Genomic DNA, 23520 nt, shown 5'->3' with positions numbered 1-23520 from the left:
GTGTAATTAAAACCAAACATTGTCAACTCTCCCCGGAGTTAAATTTAAACAAATCTAGTGTGTTTAAAAAAATATTATTTTATTTTATTATTTTCAGAATTCATTTGCATTTATTCTACTGATCAGTTCATGCGTTTTCAGTTACTGCCACTAGTTGGCAGTTCATTCTATCCCGTTTGTTTATGTTGTTCCAATCAGCTGAAGAGAAGAAGAGAGGAGCGACACTCTGATTGGTTCCTGCTCTGCACGTCATCTCTTCTGTTTCTAAACGTTTCCTGTCAAATGTTTCATTTGGAATTCATCCATCTTTCCGTTTTCAACATTTATCTTAACGAAATGACAGCAAATAAAAAGGAATCGTTGGGTATGTCATTCTATATTAATGTTTAATGCGTCAACATCCGGATCCAATGTTCAAAGTGATTTATTTGAGGCTTGACAGCTGATCATAACAACCCAGAAGGTCCATTGACCAAGCTTTCAAAATGATATCAATATAGTAAAATGAATACAGAATATACATTTATATGGTGATAACAGTTCGTAGATTGTTTTGATCGCGGGTTGTTAAGACAACAGTCATATTATGGTCAACATATATACATTTATTTCAGAAGAACAATGAACCATTACCTTCATCTAAAGACGTTTATTAATTACTAACACTAAAATACTGAAAAACATCAGTGTGTTATATTAAAAGTATTTAAAAAGCATCAATTTAATCAGTTTAATGTAGTTTTATCAGTAACAATTTAAAGCGTGTGTTTGTAAACGGCACTACATATTTTCATTGACCGCTCGGCTTCAGCATAGATCCAGTTTTAAAAGTTGACAGAGTCCATAAGCAAAGTCTTGCTCTTAATCACATCCATCAGCCACTTTTCCCTAAACCTCGTTCGTCCTGGCACATGTTTGTATCTGTTTGACTCAATAAGAAAATGCACGTCCACGGGCAGGGTGTCTGGTTTGATTTTAGAGATTTCTATGATGAAATACACGCTGGCTGTGGCTGTGGGGATCGGGACGCCTGGGGTCGGAATGCTCCATTGGGCTCGGTACTGGTACTGCCGTTTATACTCCTGCTCTGTCTCCTGCAGAAACTTCAGACTGTGCAGCCAGCCAGGGTGCTGCTGCATCTCCCATGTACCCATGTACTGTCTGATCTGTTGCTCTCCCGCCTCGATTGTAAAATCTTTGCACGAAATCCAGTCTATATTTTTGATTTCGTGCTCTTTTTGTGCATTATTTGCGATTTCTGAGCTGGGTGCGCTGTCTGACCCGACCTCCATTGAGTAATTGTCGTTCGTTGGGACGCGAACAACGTAAAGTCGCTTGAACTGTCAGTTTGTCTGTTTTGTTGACTTTGGTTGCCATGATGATGAGTGACAGCGGCCTCCTTCGGGCCTTCGTTTCTCCCTCTTGACTCCTGCACTGAAGCGGGTTTAAAACTTGTTTTAAAGGTGCACTCGTCATTTGTTTTCCTCATTAAAAAAGTTTAACTCTTAAAGACATGAATTGTAATTTTGCAATATATGTAGGAAATCATGACCACTCACATTAAAACGAAGACTCCAGTCATATCAGTAACCTTATAAAAGCTGTTTTATTCTACATGGAGAGGGTCTCCTCATGGGGGCTATAGTGAATACTATATTTCTACAATAGCATCTGAAACTGAAAACTATTGATTTTAATTTATGCTGCATATAAGCCACTAGGTGTCTGTGTAAGTCCAAAATGACAAAAAAGACACAAATTACTGACTGCACCTTTAAAATTACTTTAGGAGGTATTTTTACATTTCACAATGTATTTTAAATTTGTTTCATTACATGTAAAAGTGGTCTATCGCTCTCTCAAATTTCCTTTTTCTAAGACTATAATGATTACACTAGATTTTTATATTTTCTGAAGAAAATGTGAGTGCAGTTAGACTGGTAAAACTCACCGCCACAATCAATGTGTGATTTTGTTTTGGCACATTGCTATGCGGTTGCTACATGATTTGAGATAACATTCATGGCCAAGTTATGGGGTGAAGTTTAAAGGTTCTGGAAGCGTTTTTAGCGCTCTTCAGCTTTCATGTGACTGAGCCTTGCCCCCTCATTCCAAAACCCACCCTCCAAAGATAATTTTGAGACCAAAACCAAGCAAAAAACAAGCTTTGTGTGTTCCTGTGGCTGTCAAATTCAACAGTGGCACAATAGTGCCCTCATTTGACAAACATTATGAATCATAGCATCAATGATCCACTTCAAATACAACACTATGAGAACGAGCAAAACGATTGACAGGTGAAAAGCGTGAATGTCCACAGTTCTCGGACACATATTTGTTGACAATTTAGAAAGTTTACAGCAAATCTCAGGACACTTATTTCATTAAAATCTTTAAGGGATTAGGACATTTTTTTTGTATACTTTTCCATTAAATCGCTTACAGCACCTTTACAGGAATGTTCCGGGTTTAATACAACTTAAGCTCAATCGACAACATGTTTAGCATAATGTTGATTACCACAAAAAATATTTCGACTTGTCCCTCCTGTTCTTTAAAAAGACGCAAAAATCGAAGTTACAACAAGGCACTTACAATGGAAGTGAATGGAGGGTTTAAAGGCAGAAATGTGGAGGCTCGTGCTACTCTCCGCAATCCACGCACAATTTACCACGCGCCCCGTTAAGAGCAAGAACCACTAATCGCGACCACGAGGAGGTTACCCCATGTGATTCTACCCTCCCTAGCAACTGGGCCAATTTGGTTGCTTAGGATACCTGGCTGGAGTCAATCAGCATGCCCTGGCTTCGAATTTGCAACTCCAGGGGTGGTAGTAAGTGTCAGTTCTCGCTGAACTACCCAGGTTCCCAATTTTTGCTTTTTGTTTTTTAAAGAAATGTCAAAATTTATTTTTGTGGTAATTAACATTATGCTACAAATGCTGTTGATAGATCTTAACTTGAAATGAACCAGGAATATTCCTTTGTTACTAAGGGTTAGGTTTTGTTTAAATCCCTAAATGAGTAACAACTAACAACAATCTTTCTCTTTACAGGTTGCTAGTAAAATTAAAAAGGTTCCCACTTCCTATATATGCACAGATCCCTTATCTAACAGATATAAATTGGCTATAGCTCTAACACAACATGATCTGACTGAGCACTGCACAGTTTACCAAGTCTAATGCCAAGATTACATAAGTGTGTCTCCATAAGGAATATCCCAGACGTTTCTCTAGCAACCTCACCGCATGTCGCGCATCAGGAGCACACTAGACACAGTCACCAAGGCTGTGAGTGGAACAGTGAACACTGAGCTCCTCTCCAAGATTACGCGCCTCAAACCCGGTGCAACCCTGGGCAAAACTGTTGAGCTTAAAGTCGATTGCCCTAAAGCCGAAGCTGAAGCCCTCATGACCGTAGCAGAACCCGATCCACCAAAAGTGAAAGAGGTGGATAAAGACATAGAACATCATAAGGAACCCCCACAACCTAACAGCAACCTATCTACTACCAAAGGGAGTGCATCCAGCACGGTTGCAAAGCAGACACTGCAGCGTTTCCAGCCTGCTGCATTCACAGCAAACATGGACGAAACCTACAGTCACTTGGCTGATCATGTCAACACCTACTTTGGAAGTGACACACGAGATGATAAACGATCACAGCAGTTTAGAGGAGATAAGACCCCCTCCACAACTCAAATCCAACCTAGTTCTCATTCCATTGGTAGTAAAGATCATGTCCTTATGGCAGTGCCCGTGACCCATAGATCTACACCAGAAACACACCCTTTTCCACCTGCCATTGACCAGGATGGTGCCGATCCAAATTCACAAGTGCCGGCTTCTCCATCTCAAGAGGATGGTGATTCAGCCATCCCCATATCACCAAGAAAAGGCATCAGTCAATACTTGTCCTACCCTAGGCCAAGTGTTCAGGCTTTTGTAGGTAACTACATTACTCCCCTGGTTCCAAAGTTCAGAGCGGATTCCAAGGGCGGGACAGCAGAGAAGGACAAACAAGCTGGATCAGATCAACCTGTGTCACTAGCCACAAAGGCTGCAGAAACCAAGGAACAGAAAGAAGCGGAGGAGAAAGCACAGAGACTGCTGTCTCAGAGAGAGAAGGTATAGTTAAAGCACAATAAATAAAAGATTATAACATGCTAAAATATGCAGAATGGGGAATTTTGTGTTTCAGATAACATGGTTATTTAGTGTAGTTTTAGGGATTTCATCCCCCAAAAAATTTCAAGAAGTTGTGTTTTTGGGGGCCTGTGTAGCTCAGCTAGTATTGACACTGACTACCACCCCTGGAGTGTCGAGTTTGAATCCAGGGCGTGCTGAGTGACTCCAGCCAGGTCTCCTAAGCAACCATATTGGCCCAGTTGCTAGGGAGGGTAGAGTCACATGGGGTAACCTCCTAGTGGTCGCTATAATGTGCTTCTCGCTCTTGGTGGGGCACGGGGTGAGTTGTTTGTGGATGCTGTTTTTTTCAGAATTTTTTGCTTTTACAATTTTTTTAATCATAAATAAGCACATAGCATAATTAATTATTATTATTATTATTTTTTTCATGCATTTTGTCTAGACAGATTTTTCCACCTTATAGTAGTGAGAATCTGTGTGCAAAATATGTACATGTGTAAATAATGTTACTATGAAGAACTACATTCTTCAAGTCTTATTTTTTCCATTTTATTTTGGGTTGAAATGTGACCCAGACATTCTTCTTAAGGAAGCTTAAGCAGGTTAAGAAAGTATTAATTGTAACCACTGATTTTGAACCATTGTTTTTATGTTTGAGCTTTAAATAAGTCTTTGTGTGTTCTATGTAGATTATAGCACGTGTTAGTGTGGATAACCGAACCAGAGCACTCGTCAAGAGCCTTCAAAGAGTTACTGATGTGAAGATTACCATCAGCAGGGTGGAGGAACTGAGCTTCCACCTCCTGGAGTTTCCAGAGACCAGAGGAGTGGCAGTCATTGTAAGTGTGTGTTAAACCATCTCTCATTTACAGTATCTACATCAAAGAAGCTTGTATATTTGTAAAATTCCATTGTACATTGTATTCTCTATCTTATTGACTGTCTATAGGAGAAGGTGATCCCATGTCTGCTGCGTTTGAGGCAGGCTCGGGATGCCAGTCTGCAGGCTGCAGTGAGGCAGGCTCTGGCCCTGGTGGGCTACACCGACCCAGTGAAAGGCAGAGGGATACGTGTGCTCTCCATCGACGGAGGAGGAACCAGGTGCTTGTGACATAAAGATGGATCATGGGAAAAATATTATTCAACTTATAGATTGTGAAAGTACTTTTAAGATAAAAGTAGATCACCCAAAAATAGAACTGACACAGTTTTACGTTCCCTTTAGATGCTGTCTGTCAACCCAGGCTAATTTGGATGTTTAAAATGATTGTCTACAGTCACAATTTTAGGATTATAACCCCAGAATGAAATATGAATTTGATATAAAAAAGGAAACATCTATATTTGCTAATAGTTTCATTTGATTGTTTCTATAGCTTCCTGTTGATGATTTAAGAACGTGTTTAAATGTGGTATAGTATGTTAGAACAACCCATAGTTTGATATTTTGAACAAGATGTTGTTTTGCAGGGGATTGGTGGCTTTACAGGCTTTGCACAAGTTGGAGAGTTTGACAGGGAAGCCCATCTACCAACTCTTTGACTACATATGTGGAGTTAGTACAGGTATAGTCAGCCACATGCAAAATATCTGTGTAATATACTGTCGGAACAATGGAACTTAATGGAATACTTTTACATTTCTTGTAGTACTTTTTTGCCTACTAAACAATATATGTTTGTCTTAGGAGCCATCCTGGCCTTTATGTTGGGTGTATTCCAGATCCCTTTGAATGAGTGTGAGGAACTTTATCGGAAGTTGGGATCTGATGTCTTTAAGCAAAACTTGATTGTGGGCACAATGAAGATGGGCTGGAGTCACGCATTCTACGATAGCCAGATCTGGGAGGAGATTCTGAAGTAAGACGTTAAGTACATTTACATGCACTTTAAAAGTTTGATTTCAGTCAGACTAAAACTATACAATTATTATTATTATTTTAAAAAATCATTTATGTCATGTAAATGCTGTAGTCCGTCTGAAATTCTACTAGTCCAGTTTTTGCAAAGTCACACTTACAAACCAAGATCATTTGATTGTAGCTTGGCTACAATTCCAGCATGAGAGGATGAAGGGTAAAATATTTAAATTCCTTTATTTGCATAGTGCAAGTACAACAATGTGTTTCTTGACTCCAAGGCACAGTGATTTAAAAATAGTCAAAGTGTTGTAAAGTGATGTAGTAAATTACAAAAAGTGGTAATTTATGGTTTGTCTTCAACAGAGAAAGAATGGGACCTGGTCTTATGATTGAGACTGCCAAAAACCCTAAATGCCCCAAGGTGAGTTTCAATATATCTTTGGACAAATTGCAAATCTTAACCTTTAACATAGACTTGGATAAATCACTCAATGTTTCCTCTAGGTGTCAGCGGTGAGCACAGTAGTAAACAGAGGCCTACCACTGAAGGCATATGTCTTCAGGAATTATAACTTCTTACCTGGGGTTCGCTCACACTACTTGGGGAGTTGCCAGCACAAAATGTGGCAGGCCATTCGAGCATCCTCTGCTGCCCCAGGCTATTTCCAGGAATTCGTTCTAGGAAATGACCTCCACCAGGTAACCAAACAACAAAGTTCAGTCTTCATTGTCTCGACCCAGGCATTAAATTGTCTGTTGGTACTGATTTATCTTTGACAATTAATATATGTTTTTAAGGCTCTCTTAGAAATATGCTTAGTATTAAATGTGCCACAGTGTTACACCTAAATAAATTATTTGTACTTGGGCATTTACACTCGCTGAGCACTTTATTAGGAAGACCTGTGCACCTACTTATTCATGCGATTCTTTAATCAGCCAATCATGTGGCACCAGTCCTAAAATCATGCTGATATGGGTCTGGAGCTTCAGTTAATGTTCACATTAAACATCAGAATGAGGAAAAAATGTGATCTCAGTGATTTGGACCGTGTCATGATTGTTTGTGCCAGATGGGCTGGTTTGAGTGTTTCTGTAACTGCTGATCTCCTAGAATTTCAATGCACAACAGTCTCTACAGTTTACTCAGAATGGTGCCAAAAACAAAAAACATCCAGTGAGCAGCTGTTCTTTGGACGGAAATGCCCAAACGGGGATGGCCAGACTGGTTCGAGCTGACAGAAAGGCTACGGTAACTCCGATAACCACTCTAGCATCTCAGAATGAACAACATGTTGAGCCTTGAGGCAGATGGGCTACAACAGCAGAAGACCACGTCAGGCACTTTATTTGGACCATAGTGTTCCTAATAAAGTGCTCAGTGAGTGAATGTTTAAAAAGACTTATCAGTGATGTCACTGATGGTGTTAGAACAACAAAAGTCAATGAAACATACACAAGAAATTACTTGGTTCACCTTTTAATGGCAAATTTTAGTTTTTGATGTGTGCTTGGTCGGACATCTTGCAGTATTGAAAATCATTGCAAAGCCTTTCAGGTCCTTAACTCAATATACAGTACTGTGCAAAAGTCTTGCAAAAGTCAAAAAGAAATTGTCTTAAGATGGTTATTTTATATCTTCTGTTTTAGTGTGTCAGTAGGACAAGTACATTTTAGATGGCCAAACATTTATTTTGGAAATAGAATAGAAGTTGATCAAGGAGTTCTGCAACAGATTGTATGGCCCCCACAGAGCTCAGATCTCAACATCATTAAGTCAGTCTGGGATTACATGAAGAGACAGAATCAAGTAAGACTATAAATACATTGAACTGAGGCAAGTTCACCAAGATGCTTGGAACAACCTGTCTGCTGTGTGCAAGTGTACCTATGGTAATTAGTTGTTGTTTTAAAGGCATAGGGTGGTCACACCAAATCGATTTTGTTGTTTTGTTTATTGCATGTTGTATGATGTTAATTGATACAAAAAAAATATTCATGGCATTATTTTTGAAAAAATCATAACAATACAACATTTTTAAAAAATGCCTAAAACTTTGGCACAGTGATTTATATATTCCAGATGTCAACCTGGTTTAAAAGTTATAATCCAAAATTAGATCACAAATACATTTGTATTTGTTAATCAGTTGTGTGAAAGAGAAGATAAACTCATTTTTAGTGTTATTTTTCTTTAAAGGGCCAGAGAGAAAAACTAAATGTAGTTTCCTGGTAAACTCTGGTGTGAACATTTAAAGGGATAGTTCACCCAAAATGAAAATTCTGTCATCATTTACTCCCAGATGTGTAAGACTTCTTTCTTCTGTTGAACACAAATTAAGATTTTTAGAAGAATATTTCAGCTCTGTTGGTCCATACAATTCAAATGAATGCTGGTCAGAAATTTGAAGCATCAAAAATCACATAAAGGCCACATAAAATTAATCCAAAGATTTCAGTGGTTAAATCGCCTCAGCCATATCACCCTGCAGCTCTTGCCTGGTTGCCCACTATAGCTAAGCAGGGTTGAGCCTGGCCAGTACCTGGATGGGAGACCTCCTGGGGAAAACCAAGGTTGCTGTTGGAAGTGGTATTAGGGAGGCCAGCAGGGGGTGCTCACCCTGTGGTCTGTGTGGGTCCTAATGCCCCAGTATAGTGACGGGGACACTATACTGTAAAAAAAGCACCGTCTTTCGGAAGAGACGTTAAACCGAGGTCCTGACTCTCTGTGGTCATTAAAAAAATCCCAGGGCACTTCTTGTAAAGACAGTGTCCTAGCGAAATTGTCCCCCATTGGCCCCTATATATATCATGGCCTCCTAATAATCTCCATCCCTGAATTGGCTACATCACTCTACCATCTCCTCTCTGCCAATAGCTAGCAGGTCATGTTTGTAAATGAGAAGTGGTTCTCAAATAGTTTACCAAGTTAAATAAATCAATATCTTCATAAGTTACATGATATGTGTGGATGAGAAACAACAATATTTAAGTCATTTTTAACCATAAATCTCCACTTTCACTTTCAAAATGTGAAAGAATGTTAAATTAAAAGTGGAAATTTATAGGAAAAAAGGATTTAAATATTGATCTGTTTCTCATCCACACTTATCATGTAATTTATGAAGAAATGGATTTAACCACTGGATTACGTGGCCTATATTTTATTGATTTACTTTGATTTTTGGTACTTCAAAGGTTTGGTCACCATTTACTTGCATTGTATAGACCAACAGAGCTGAGATGTTCTTCTAAACATCTTCATTTGTGTTCTGCAGAAGATAGAAATTTATACACAGCTGGGCTGGCATGAGGGTGAGTAAATGATGAGAGAATTTTCATTTTTGCGTGAGCTATCCCTATAATCCACACTATTCACAACACTTAAGCACAATTTTACAAACAATACATAAAGATGAGAGACACAACAATACAGACTTAACAAGACTTAAATGGATAGTTCATGCATTAAAGAAAATTATGTAATCATTTACTCACCCTCATATTTTTCCATACCTGGTAGTCTTTCTTTCTTCTGTAGAACACAGAAGCAGATGTTTGGCAGAATGTTAGCCTCAGTCACCATTCACTTTCACTGCATCTTTTGCATTAGCTATCCCTTTAAGTCCGGTTGTCTTTACAAGGTTGCCTAAACAATACACTAAAATGTATTATTTGTATGTATGAAAATGTTTCTGCACAGCCCAGGCATTGCTGTCAATTCTCTCTGCCTATTTTAAGCCAGCTCAATCTGAAACAGTCCCATTGCTGCCACACTGAACGCACCCTCACAGCCTGAGATTTCAGCCAGAAGTCTCTCTGCCAAGATGACAGACATTAATGTTGAATCGTGTCTGTTGAGCCATCAGGAAGGCGTCATTCTGTCCGTCTGCCTATTAACACCCACCGAGTTCACATCCAGCTTTCCACAATGTCTCTGTTGTCCCGAAAGTCCAATAAAGCTGTTGGCCATCGAGCTATATGAATGCCCAGATTGATTAGGATTCTGAGTGCAATGAGATCTGTGGTAAATAGGAAGATGGCTTTATTATTATTTAGTGATATAAAGCTGTTTGTGAACGATTGTATGCAAGCAATTCATGTTCTACACAATTTAGATGAGCAATGCAAGTTATTGAACCCTGGAAAGTTTACATCGATCAGTTTCAACATTAAAACCACCTGCCTAATATTGTGTAGGTCCCTCTCGTACCACCAAAACAGCGTCAACCCACATATCAATATAGTATTCTGAGATTGTATTCTTCTCACCACAATTGTAGAGAGCGGTTATCTGAGTTACTGTAGACTTTGTCAGTTCAAACCAGTCTGACCATTCTCTGTTGAGCTCTCTCATCAACAAGGCCTTTCCAGGGGACCTGGGTAGCTCAGTGAGAATTGATGCTGACTACCACCCCTAGAGTTGCAAGTTCAAATCCAGCGTGTTCTGAGTGACTCCAGCCAGGTCTGCTAAGCAACCAAATTGGCCCAGTTGCTAGGGAGGGTAGAGTCACATGGGGTAACCTCCTCATGGTCGCGATTAGTGGTTCTCACTCATTGTGGTGTGTGGTGAGTTGTGCGTGGATCGCGGAGAGTAGCATGAGTCTCCACATGCAGTGAGTCGTGCACAACAAGCCACGTGATAAGATGCACGGATTGGCTGTCTCAGAAGCGGAGGCAACTGAGACTTGTCCTCCACCACCCAGATTGAGGTAAGAGTAACCGCGCCACAACGACGACCTACTAGGTAGTGGGAATTGGGCATCCCAAATTGAGAGAAAAGGGGATCATTATAAAACAAAAACGAAAAAAAAACCAAACAATGCGTTTCCTTCCACAGAACTGCCGCTCGCTGGATGTTTTTTGTTTTTGGCACCATTCATAGTATGTTCATACTGTTGTGTGTGAAAACCTCAGGAGATCAACAGGTACAGAAAAACCCACAAATTCAAGGCAATGACAAATTCTTATGATATTGTGCAACATTGTTTCCATCTAATACACAACAGCTTCCTATCATGTTTACACAATCTACTGATTGGTTAAGTTTAGATCAGGGGTTTGGGTTGGGCATAATATTAATAAGCATGTCCTTAATGCCTCGTGCACAGAACTCACCCTTACTTATGCATTAGACATCTGGGAAATTGCACGTAATGAAGTAGTATGAGTTTATGCAAATAACATTGTGTGAGACCATACGAAATAGCCAACTTATTATGTATACTCAAACCATCCCATCTGGCACCAACAATCATGCCACGGTCCAAATCACTGAGATCAAATTTTTTTCCCCATTCTCGTGGGTTGATGTGAACATTAACTGAAGCTCCTGACCCGTATCTGCATGATTTTGTATGATTGGCTGATTAGATAATCGCATGGATAATTGTTGGTGCCAGATGGGCTGGTTTGAGTATTTCTTTAACTGCTGATCTCCTGGGATTTTCACACACAATATTTTCTAGAAGTTCATAACATGATTCCTCATTTAAGCAGTACTATGGTTTGATGTATTTTTTTGCATTGTGGGATGAATGCATCCTCATTAAAATGCAAATGTGGTAAAGGCTCTTGGCTCGAAAACCTGTTGCCAACAGAGCTATCAGTGCCCAGATTCAGAATACCACCAGTGGCACAGTCTTCTCTCAGCCCCTCACTTGTTTTCTATCTCTTTCTTACTCTGAATGGCACTTCAGTTTCTTCTCCACATCCCAAGCCTGTAATCTTTTAAGCATACCACACTCAAGAGCTATAGTGCTTCAAACAAGAAGTCTGTGCTCTAGTATTTGTTTGTGTTTCTTTTTCATTTGATTGATTCATTCATTAAAGGGCTAGTTCACCCAGAAATGAAAATTCTGTCATTATTTACTCACCCTTATGTCCTTATAAACCTCTTTGCTCTTATGTATTCTGTGGAACGTAAAATGAGAATGTACAAACAGCAATTGTTTACACAGTGAAAGTTAATAGTGACAACTTCTGTCAAGCTACGAAAAGGGCAAAAAAGAACTGTAAAATTAGTCCATATGACTTGTGTGCTATATTCCAAGTCTTTTGAAGCTATGCTATAGATTTTTGTAAGGAACAGTCCAGACTTTAAGTAATTATTCAAACATCATTATATCAGACAAGTGCCATAGGTGCCAAATTTGATTATCATTTAATAATGACTTAAATTGGGTCTGTTACTTACACAAAATTATCACATGGCTTCAGAAGTCATGGAATAAATTGCAGAAGTCATATGGACTAGTTGTATGCACTTTTAAGGTGCTCTTCAGTGTTTTTGTGAACTATCATTGTATGTGTGAAGATTCCTAAAAATTATCTTTTTGTGTTCCATGGTAATAATAACAGCATTTAAAGGAATAGTTTGCCCAAAAATAAAAGTTCTCTCATCATTTGCTCAACTTTATGCAATCTCAGATGTGTAGGACTTTATTTCTTTTGCAAAACACAAATTAAGGTTTTTAGAAGAATATTTCAGCTCAGTAGGTCCATACAGTGCAAGTGAATGGGTGCCAAAATTGTGATGCTCCAAAAAGAACAGAAATGCATCTTAAATGTAATCCATATGACTCCATTGGTTAAATCCAAATCTTCAGAAGTTATATTATAGGTGTGGGTGAGAAACAGATTAATATATTCAATATCAATCATTTTTGTTAGACATTCTTCGCCCTGCCCAGTGAATCACCAAAAACACAAGAAGAAGAATGTGAATGTGTAAGTTGATGTTAATGAAAGTGGAGATTAACTCAGCAGGGAGGAGAATTTATAATAAAAATTGACTAAAACATTGATCTGTTTCTTACCCACATCTGTCAGATCACTTCTGAAGACATTGATTTAACCACTGGAGTCATATGGATTACTTTTATGTGGACCTTTTATGTGATTTTTGGAGCTTACATTTTTTGACACCTATTCACTTGCATTGTATGGACCTACATAGCTGACATTTTCTTCTAAAAATCTTCATTTGTGTTCTGCAGAAGAACGAAAGTCCCACACATGAGATAATTTTCATTTTTTGGTGAACTATCCCTTAGTTTAAAATGACAGGATTGTGAGTAAAACATGACAGACTTTGAATTTTTGGGTCAGCTTTTCCTTTAATTTAGCTTTTGATCAATTGTTTTGATGAGGAATCCTCTGGTTTCCATTAGCTTTTTTTCTTTTGTCAGTATGGAGCGCTTGGAGCAGTGATACATCTCAGAATCTGTGTCACTGAAATGTAGGCCACAAGGAAATAAAGGATGCTGCCTAGTGGCCGTGAGCCTGGGTAGCTCAACGAGTATTGACGCTGACTACCACCCCTGGAGTCACGAGTTTGAATCCAGGGTGTGCTGAGTGACTCCAGCCAGGTCTCCAAGCAACCAAATTGGCCCAGTTGCTAGGGAGGGTAGAGTCACATGGGGTAATCACCTCGTGGACACTATAATGCATGGTTCTCACTCTCGGTGGGGCACGTGGTGAGTTGTGCATGGATGCCGTGGTCTCCACGGTAATGCGTTCAACAGAGCCATGTGATAAGATGTGCTGATTGACTGTCTCAAACGTGGAGGCAACTGAGATTCGTCCTCCGCCACCTGGATTGAGGAGAGTCACTATGCCACCACGAGGACTTAGAGTGCTGAGATTGGGCATTCCAAATTGGGGAGAAAATGTGAGGAAAAAAAAAAAAGAAGAGGATGCTGTCATCATGTGGATGATTTCATCATGTGCTCCTAATGAGTGTAGAGAAAACAACAGAGTGATGATGACAAGTCAGTGGATTTTTCATGCCTCGGGTAAATTGAACTCATCTACCCACATCCTCTACAGAGAAGAGATCAAGTGTCTATTATATTTTACAGTGATGATTCCCATAATCTTATCAACTTGAAAATGCAAATACACCTCTTTTATTTATAAAATTTTTTTACCTCTACTTTTTCAGAGAATAAGCCATATTTTCAAAAAGAAGCTTTTGGGCAAGAATAGATGCAATTTTTGTTGGCAGAACCTCAAAAGTAGCTTTTAACTACTCATGTTTTTTTTTTCTCAAATTTTTTAGTTATCAATCAAAACACATACATCTTATTATTTCATGAATTATGTAAATAAAGTGCTTTTAATTGCCCATAAAGCCTAAATAATTTCAGATAATATAATGCAACATCTTTAAATGGAAATCGTATAGTTGTACTGGTGCCAAACATTAGATATATTAAGATTAAGCACAAGTTAAAAGGAAGAGATGGAATATTTTATGTTTTTGTTTTTTAAGAAACGATTTCGCTTGCAGCTTTTTAACTGACTCACTTCCATCCTGCTTAGATCATTGGCAACTCTCATCCTTCCCGTCAGCAGCCCTTTTATAAAATATACCAGATGTATACCCAAAATATTGTACAAATTGATGCCTTTGGGGAAGCAGAGTAGTTTTGACCTATATTTTATAATTTATTAAATAAATCCAAAACAAAATGTGATTTAGACCTTTAAACAGTCAAATCCCAAGATGTTTATCATTTATTCACTGTCTCAAGGCTTATTATAAAATATCTCTTTTTAAATTGAAATGATCAAGTACAAAACCCAGCTGGCCATTTCTATTTTATAGCAATCATTTTATAGGACTATGGCAGTGAGGAACAGAAAGGTCTTTGAGAGATCTGAGTGCAGTTAGTTACATTGTTATTTTCTTTAACTTTTGTCTTGTGTGTTTTCTTTTGTACCCATATCAGATATATTGTTTCATTATGTTGGCTTGACATATTCTACAGACTTTGTTTCAGAATTCCTAAACCAACACCAAGAATGTGTCGTCTCCGGCAGCTTTCAAGCTACTTGTCACATATCTTCAGATTGGTCTGACTTCTGATATAGTGTGCTAGGTTTTTTCTAACTTGGTTTTCCCATACTGGACATTAAAGATAAATAAATAAATATCCCATAGACATCCATTTAAACATGGAAAAATGAATATCTTTGAATGTGACTGTAAAATGTTAAAGGCTTTTTTAATAAGGGCATGGAAGACAGACACATAAATGCATCTCTTTTGGGGGTCTCATTGGGGCTGGTGTTCTGGCCCTCTATAATGACCAACAATGTTATACTGCTTGATCTTATCCCCTTTCATCTGCTCAATATTGTCTATCCTTTCTTTTTACTGTCAAATGATGAGTCAGATTCAGTTGAACCCTTAAAGTTCTCTCAAGATCTACTGTAACAGAGTAGTCTGGTTAAAATCATCTAAAACTTTCTAAGGTTCTAAAATCATCTAAGGATCACCCACAGATCAGTCTCTAGTAACCACTTGTGTGAACAAATACAATTGGGATTTGTTTAAATTTGATTGCTTTTGTGGGTTTTGTCCAGGACGGTGGACTCCTGATCAACAACCCCACTGCTCTGGCCATCCACGAAAGCAAGTGTTTGTGGCCGAACACACCTGTACAGTGTGTAGTGTCTCTTGGCACAGGCCGATCCGAGACAGTCGCCAAGACCGGCTCCAGCACTTACACCAGCTTAAAGACCAAGCTCACCAATGTCATCAGCAGCGCCACAGACACTGAAGGTGAGAATGTACAAGGTGATGTCACACGGGGCCCTATTTTAAGAGCACAAGAGTTATGCGCAAAGCAATGCCTTAAGTCATAATTGAAAAGTCAATGGGCATGGCCATGACGTTTTGCTATTTTCATACAAGCATGCACTAAGTCTAGGCGCAAGTAGGTTTGGTGAAATCGACCACGCAATGTGCAAAAAGTGTGACCAAGTGCCACTTAATTCTAAGGTTATTCTCTGGTTATTCAACATCTGCATCCTGTTATATACAGTAGTCCATTTCCTCAAGCACCAACGATTTAAACACAGACAGTGCATTCATAAGTGAAGTGTAAAATTCCAGCGACACGCTCCTTTTATACGCATGGAAAATGTCAGAATTTGTATGTATGCACTGTTAAATTATGTAATTATTATTAATCATTTTCATCTACTGACACATAAATCGTGGCTAGTATAAACAATGATTGTATTAGCACGCACTTCACGTCAACCGGTCGATGTTCCCAAATTAAATTAATTTATTGACTAATTTTTAACCAAAAATATTTCTAAATTCAAATCACACTTCAAATGAAACGAGAATAAATTTAAATCCAAACATTTTACTTGTTCCACCTATTGCAGTGACTTAAAAATCACTCTGTGACAACCGGTGGAAAATTACTAGTTAAAATGAAATCATAAATACAATTGTAAATATAAAATAATTATAATATATTTAAACATAGCAATAACATTAAAAAAAATAAACCATGACCTCTAGATAGTTTAACATAAATCTCATATTTTTTTGTTTCAACAAACAGCTTCAACAGCAATCGTCAAGGACATTATTTGATGTTCTGTACTTTCAGAATTTGGACATGAACTTTATAATCACCTGCTGGTGAAATCTCCAAACTGCAAATGCAGGAACTGAATTTGGACTGAGTTAAGAGGTGGTCTTTGTGCAGCAACCAAATTCTTAGGAAAATAGCAAATTGTGCTTTGCAATACTTCATTTACATACAACACACCCAAAGTAGCACAAACACTCCCACCCACGGCCAGTTGCGCCATCACAAAAATTGCACTTAGAATTAGAGCTCTCACAAAAATTGGATAAGATGGTGTACACTGTTGCAGCGCATCAACAAAAATAGAGCTCATAATTTCTTTTCTCCTCTACCTTCCTAGATTGTTCGGCCATTTTTTACCGATTTCAATTTAGTTTTTTTAATAAAAAATGGTTTCCTCAATCTGCTTTGTGACTGCAATCTGAACACACCTAAAAAAATATGGACTTGATTCAATGAGTCTAAGTGGTCGTTAAAAAAAAATAGCGACACCTTTGCGGTTCGCAGTCATAATTTACTGAACATAGTGAATGGGAGAGAACCTAAAACAGAGTATATTTTTTGTTGAATAAAATCTCACTCACACACACACACACACACACACACACACACACACACACACACACACACACACACATCTGTTATGGAAACAAAGAAACCGTAAACTAATTTACATTGAATTTTGTAATATTAATTATTGGAAACAAAATTGCTTATTATATGTCTTCTCTTTGTAACACCACGGTCAGGTTTGATAGAATAACGTACTGTTATTTCACATTTTTGCAAAAACAATTAATTCAGAAAAATGAAAAATGCTAAACTTAAAACTTAAAATAATATTTGAAAATTGTGTGTAAATATATATCCAAATACATTACATGTGATAATATAATTACATCTAAAATTCAGGTCTCTGCAGGTGTCACGAATGTAGGTGAAGGCAGACAAGGAGCGAGGATCTAGATGCAGCGGTTCCTTATTTGAAACAAAACAAAAGGAAACAAACACTACAAGAACAAAGGAAATACCCGCGATGGGGAAGAATAAAGCAAAACTACAAAAACAACACAAAAGACATTAGAAGCGTTTAACGGGTAGGAGAAACAATGACCGACTAAAGACCGACAGGGGAATGGAGAAATAAACAGGGTTATATACACAGAGGTAATGGAACTAAACGATACGCAGGTGAAAACAATGAGTGAGTGCTGGCAGGTGGTGAGGGTAAGGAGAGTTGGGAAGTGTAGTTTTCTAGACAGTGACTGGTGAAAACACAGACCGGACCACAAGGAACGTGACATGGAATGTGACGTGCTGAGTGAAACAGAAAACACGGGGCAGACAACACAGGAACGTGACAGCAGGCATCTACTGGTTGTTATTTTTATGACATGATTTTCTAGTCATTTAATTGTTCTTTTTCTCACCAGATGTCAGCAATCTTCCCCCAATACATGACAAATTCTCATATTTTCTTCATGTTTTAATTTATAGAAGTATAGGTTTTTACTGAAGTGAAGTTAACATAAATTATTTGTAAATGAAATGAATTATGTAATTGAGAAATATACAGATAAAAAATATTTAAACAGCACAAAATCCCAAAAGAATTGAATCATTTCACTGTTATTACTACAGGGAAGAGATTAAGTTACATCAATACCATTTCTGCTCAAAATGGCCGTGAACAGCCAAGGTGTCGACCTTTATTGAACAACCTAAGAGGGTTAAATGGTGTGTAAAAATTACTACAGTTGGAGTTTCAGAGGTAGCGTTCTATTTTTAATAGAATATTTGACAAAATGGCTGTTATACTGCTGTTTAGTGATTTCTGTTAAAACCTTTAAGTTCATCAAAAAAAAACCCTCATCTTTTACTCACCCTCATTCCATCCCAGATGTGCATGACTTTCTTTCTTCTGCTGAACACAAACAAAGATTTTTAGAAAATTATTTCAGCTCTGTATGTCATCATAATGCAAGTAAATGGGTTCCAAAATTTTAAAGCTCCAAATGCACCATAAAAGGAATCCATAAGACTTCAGTGGTTAAAGCCATATCTTCAGAAGCAATATGATAGATATGGGTGAGAAACAGATCATTGTTCACTTTCACATTCTTCTTCTTCTTTTGTTTTTGCCAATTTGCAATCTTTGTGCATATCACCACCTACTGGGCAGGGACGAGAATTTATGGTAAAAACTGTCTTAAATATTGGTCTGTTTCTCACCCACATCAATCATATCACTTATTTAGCACTGGATTATTATGGATTTATTTTATGCTGTATTTATGTACATTTTGGAGCTTCAAAATTTTGGTCACCATTTACTTGCATTGAAAGGACCTACAGAGCAAAAATATTCTTCTAAAAATATTAATTTGTGTTCAGCAGGGTGAGTAAATTCAGAGAGAATTATCATTTATGGGTGAACTATTCCTTAAATGATCTCTTTCTGTACTGCAGAGGTCCACACGATGTTGGACGCCCTCCTCCCCCCCAATACCTACTTTCGCTTTAACCCTCACATGAGTGAGGACATTCCATTGGATGAGAATAGACAGGAGAAGCTTGACTTTCTTCTGGTGGAAGGCCGCCGCTACCTTGAGCGCAATGAGAACAAGTTGAAGAAAGCGGCAAGTATTCTCACTCAAGAGAAGAGCATTGTCCAGAAGCTGGCTGAGTGGGCACAACTGAAAACTGACATGTATGATGGTTTTCCCTTTCGCTCCAAACTCTGAAACATGTCTCAACACTGTAAATCTCACTATCTAAAACAACCTTGCACAACAAATGACCTATCTTTATTTAACATGTATGGCAGTAACTGGTACACTTTTGTGGATTTACATATTACGTTGCCATAATGACAGATTAATCTGATTCAAGCCTATTGTCTAATATCGAAGAGTACATTAGATATTAGAGTATTGAAAAGATTTATGAAGTCAGATTTCTAAGTGTTTATTGTTGTTGTCAGAACAGTAATTGTTGACCTTGACTCTGTTGATGCAGGAGATGAAAGTTATAGGCAACACTCTCAGTACTCTTTTCCACTTACTAGCACTTCCTGCTTGTTGTTTTTTTGCAATGCTATAGTATTGTCATTGTGAACAATTTGCATTAACTTTGTAAAGGCTAAAATTATTGCACTTGCTGTTGTGTAGTGTGTTTCCCTGCCAAAACATGTAGTTGCTTATTTCTGCACAATAATGCTGGTAAAAGTTGACTGAACTTAATTTAGTTAGGATGGGATGAGTTGCTATATGCAAACTGAAGTTTGTGTAAATAAGTAGTTAAAACTAAAACATTTAAACTAAAACTTTAACATTTCTTATTCTGTGTGGTTTATAATTGTAAACCCACTAATTGTTTTTGACCACAAAAGGAACCAATAGCACTGTTTTAAAAACTTTTGGACAAAGTGCTTTAAAAGCACTAATTGCAGTTGTATTATTGCCGAATGCAACACTTGCGTTGGTCACTGTATCAGTTGTTTGGGAATAATAATGAAATTATTATTTTATCATGGACATGGCTTATTATGTTTGAATGCTTCAACTGCATTTCAGTAGTGTATATTTTCATTTCAACTTCTGTATGTACTTGGCAGGTTAATGCTCTACATAATTTATTGATTCTGTCCAGATCCAAGTGTATAAATACTGTAAAATAATGTTAATCCTTGAATGCACTAAGTAAAATGTTGAATGTCAAAACTGTAACAGCTTAATTCAGAAATCCCATTTTCCTGAAACAATAACATCTGAAACAAGATTCCTTGACATTTTCTCAAAGAGAAATAAAGGATTTTAAAGCCTCTGTGTGTCCATGTTTGATATCACCGCTCATTAAAAGATGCTGTTATGTTTACAATTTTCTGTCTCAAATAGTATCGCAATATTTAAGGTATCTAAACATTTGTTGAATTGTTCCTACATTTAAAATCTCTTTCTTTTCCTTCTAATATTGTGTAAAATCCTGATCATTGGAAAACCACAATTTTAGACACACTTTATTCTCTTTGTACATAACTTGTACGTGGCAGTAATTAATTGCTTTTTCCAATGGAAACATTGATTTCCGTTGGTCTATTGTTCCACTGTGTTGTCACATTAGCTGGCATTTTTATGCAGCCTATCAACGTGGCATCTACACTGAGAAAAGATGTTATCCTTAAATGTGCTCTTCATTTGGTAACATTTAAAATAGATGGTTTTATTCAATTAAAAAAACATTAATTAACATCACAAAATCAACCTGAATACATTCAGTTACACAAACAGAACTCATTTTAAGAGTTAGATCAGGTAGAAATAGCTCTTTAAGGTAACAATTGCAGGTTACCACGTTTTACAGTGTGACAGGGTTGCCTAATTTGTTGTAGGCTTTAGGATTTTACTTTCTCATTCAAACCCAATAGCCATCCTCAATACAATAAGGGTCAGCAAGGTTATTTTCTCAATCAAACCTCAGTTTCGAAAATGCAACATACAATACCTGAAGTGTGAAATGTGTCTTATCTATAGAAACATACAATGATGTCTCAAATCCCACAGATGAGTGCGAGAGGAGTCTAGATTTGATAGAAATATGCACTCAGGTGAAACCGTATTTCTGTTCTACTGGAAGTGGAGATTTCGTCTACCTGTGAGACAAGCCTAAAGTGGAGGCAGAGGGTAAAGCCATCTGTGGCATTCAACTACTGTGTGCTAACATTAAAATACACAATATAATGTTGTGTAACTACATGTTTTTCTGCCAAATTCTCACAATATTCACATCTGCTGCTACTGAGGTTGACATATGGGTAGGGTTAGGAGTAGGATTTGGTTTTGGTTTTAGGGTTAAGGGTAAGGTTAACAGTGTAACTACAGATGTAATTAAATGCAGGTACTTTAAATGTAAGTGACAACCTGTATGTATGTAATAAGTGCATTTGATCAAATACTTAAGTATACAGTAAACCACTTGAGACCCAAGTTTCATGGCTGTGTGCATTTTCCATTTCCATTTTATTGTATTTGTAACTAGTAGCACCTAATACAAAACAAAAATAAATTAAAAAATAAAATCTTTTTTTTTTTCTAGAGCAAATAGAAAAATAATGTCCACATATGTGGACAGCAGGACTAAGTTATGAAATGTTAAATAATACCAAGCTATAGAAAGTCAGATTGTTTTCCTCCAAATTGTTTAATATGTTTCCAGGAGTATTCATGCTTTTTAGACATTACAGACATTACATCAGAAATTAGCATAATTAATTCTGATTCAATGTAATAATGGCCAGCATCATCCAATCACTACAAACCATGTTAAAAAAAATATGTGCGTTATAAATTCTGAATCTATATACTGATTAACATTGTCCCATGTCTGCCAAATATGTTGAGTGGTCCAAACCTTGTCTGCAGCCTGAAACTAATCTTTTGATCAGATTTTGGGAGTGAATGCTCCCTTGATCCCTATTTAGTGAATGACTTCCAGTGTGCTGTCTGTCTGCAATGGTCTCAGAACAGTTTGAAAATCACCTTATTTTCATACTAACTCCATATAAAGCCTCTGAAATAAAATTATAGTATTTCTAAGGAAAAAAATAAGCTAAAGTACACATTAGTGTACACTGTGTTTAGCAGCATGGCATTTTGCGATAAATCGCTTGAATTTAAAAAATGGCATATCGAATGAAATTAGAGAGTCTTGACTCAAATAGGTTTCAATGTAAAAACTGACAAGGTTTCTTACCAGATGTAGTTTTGTTTGCTCTTCTCCCAAAGTCAAACATCGCTGTGATCGGCGCCATGTTGTTTTGTCACTTGACTCCATACACTGAAAGTGTAACATTTTACTGACACCACAGAGTCTTCTGAACTGAGATCAATTTAAATTATGTGTTGCATATTGCTAAGCCAAAATACACCATCCACGCATGTGTACGCGGGGTCGCACAAGGTTAAAAGACAATTAATATAAAGTTGGTACAGCACAGATGATAGGATCATCTCTGACTCACCCTTACATCATCTCCTTGCCAGATTCTCCTCAGGCAGCCAATGGTAAACTATACCAGCACCTGCTTTCACCATAATAGCATCAAGTGCAATTTTGTAACTTAAAGTACATGCAACTAATGCTTTTTCCAATACAAATGCAATATACAACACACACTATTCTTAGCACTTGAGTGCCTTGTGTGTACATGGTGTAAGACTATTTGTTAATATAACGTTGCCCAGTTTGTGTATCTGAAGCCACACATTTTTTAGTCACTAGTGTCCTTGATTTGCATTTTCAGTGCTGCCACATTGACATGTATGCATAAGTTTAATAAGCTATGGCTATAAGGAGAAAGTCTTCCATGAATGTCATTCCACTGCAGTAGTTGCAATAGAAACAAAGAGACACTAAAAGAACACATTATAAACAAATACCAACTGGTTGGAAAATCACTTGCCACAAGTCTGGTACACAATATGGATTATGTCTGGATGATCCCATTGAGGAAAGAGTTTCTGAGACAAAAGACACCATGAGACAAAATTATATACAAAGACAATTTAGGAAGTAAGACATGTAAACAAAGCCAGTGGTCTGTATTAGCTCAAACTAGAGTTAAAAGAGTTATCTTAAAGGGAGTATTCAAAGCTGGCATTAGTTCAAGTAATTAGGAGGGTTAAAGGTTTTTGTTGGCTTTATTCTTAATTTAATATCCTGTATGCTGCTCTATTTTATTCTGTTTCTGAGTAATTTGTATTGCATGGGCATCTACTTTTTACATCCAAATCTTTAGTGTCAATTGTATTGTAGTCCTGTTTCTCTTTGTGTCATATCTTGAACAATTTTTCAAGTAGTTCCTCATTCCATTCAAGACTCTGACAAGAGTCTGACTCAGAGTCTCAAAAATAATGTTTTCACATATAATAGACACACCAAACTGTCTAGAATTATGAACAGATGTGGACAGACAAGACATGATAATGTTGAGGAATGAGAGCCCTGTAACATGCTCATTTTCACATGCGCTGCCAAACCACCACCATAAATCAGTTGTCCAGTCCTGCCTGCATTCATAAAAAAAAATAAAAATAAAATCACTGCAACTC

The 23520-nt window shown here is 37.5% G+C and overlaps 1 protein-coding gene across 4 annotated transcripts; it reads left to right on the top strand.

Annotated features, from left to right (window-relative positions):
• The first annotated feature begins 247 nt into the window (after positions 1 to 247).
• On the top strand, positions 248 to 20229 carry LOC127637798 (calcium-independent phospholipase A2-gamma-like). Of its 4 annotated transcripts, none has more exons than XM_052119068.1 (10): positions 248 to 364; positions 3056 to 4129; positions 4840 to 4989; positions 5100 to 5251; positions 5621 to 5715; positions 5838 to 6009; positions 6375 to 6432; positions 6516 to 6710; positions 15384 to 15582; positions 18881 to 20229. In XM_052119068.1, the coding sequence occupies exons 2-10, from the start codon at positions 3251 to 3253 to the stop codon at positions 19153 to 19155; spliced, it is 2175 nt and encodes a 724-aa protein (XP_051975028.1). In that variant the 5' UTR covers positions 248 to 364; positions 3056 to 3250; the 3' UTR covers positions 19156 to 20229. The 4 variants fall into 4 exon arrangements, with proteins under 4 accessions (XP_051975028.1, XP_051975030.1, XP_051975031.1 ...); XM_052119070.1 differs by lacking the exon at positions 248 to 364 and adding an exon at positions 2678 to 2833 and having other exon boundaries at positions 17334 to 19022; XM_052119071.1 differs by lacking the exon at positions 248 to 364 and adding an exon at positions 2679 to 2833 and having other exon boundaries at positions 17324 to 19022.
• Positions 20230 to 23520: the final 3291 nt, after the last annotated feature.

This window comes from Xyrauchen texanus, chromosome 45 (genome assembly GCF_025860055.1).
Source record: "Xyrauchen texanus isolate HMW12.3.18 chromosome 45, RBS_HiC_50CHRs, whole genome shotgun sequence".
Classification (NCBI taxonomy): domain Eukaryota; kingdom Metazoa; phylum Chordata; class Actinopteri; order Cypriniformes; family Catostomidae; genus Xyrauchen; species Xyrauchen texanus.
The sequence above is the reverse complement of the archived record's forward strand: the minus strand, read 5'-3'. Positions and strand labels throughout refer to the sequence as shown.

Bases quoted from the DNA above. Each gene is read 5' to 3' on its own strand.
- LOC127637798 (XM_052119068.1), top strand. From the start codon at position 3,251: ATGTCGCGCATCAGGAGCACACTAGACACAGTCACCAAGGCTGTGAGT. The intron at 5,252-5,620 runs GTGCTTGTGACA...GTTGTTTTGCAG, and splicing joins ATCGACGGAGGAGGAACCAG to GGGATTGGTGGCTTTACAGG. The intron at 15,583-18,880 runs GTGAGAATGTAC...TCTGTACTGCAG, and splicing joins CAGCGCCACAGACACTGAAG to AGGTCCACACGATGTTGGAC.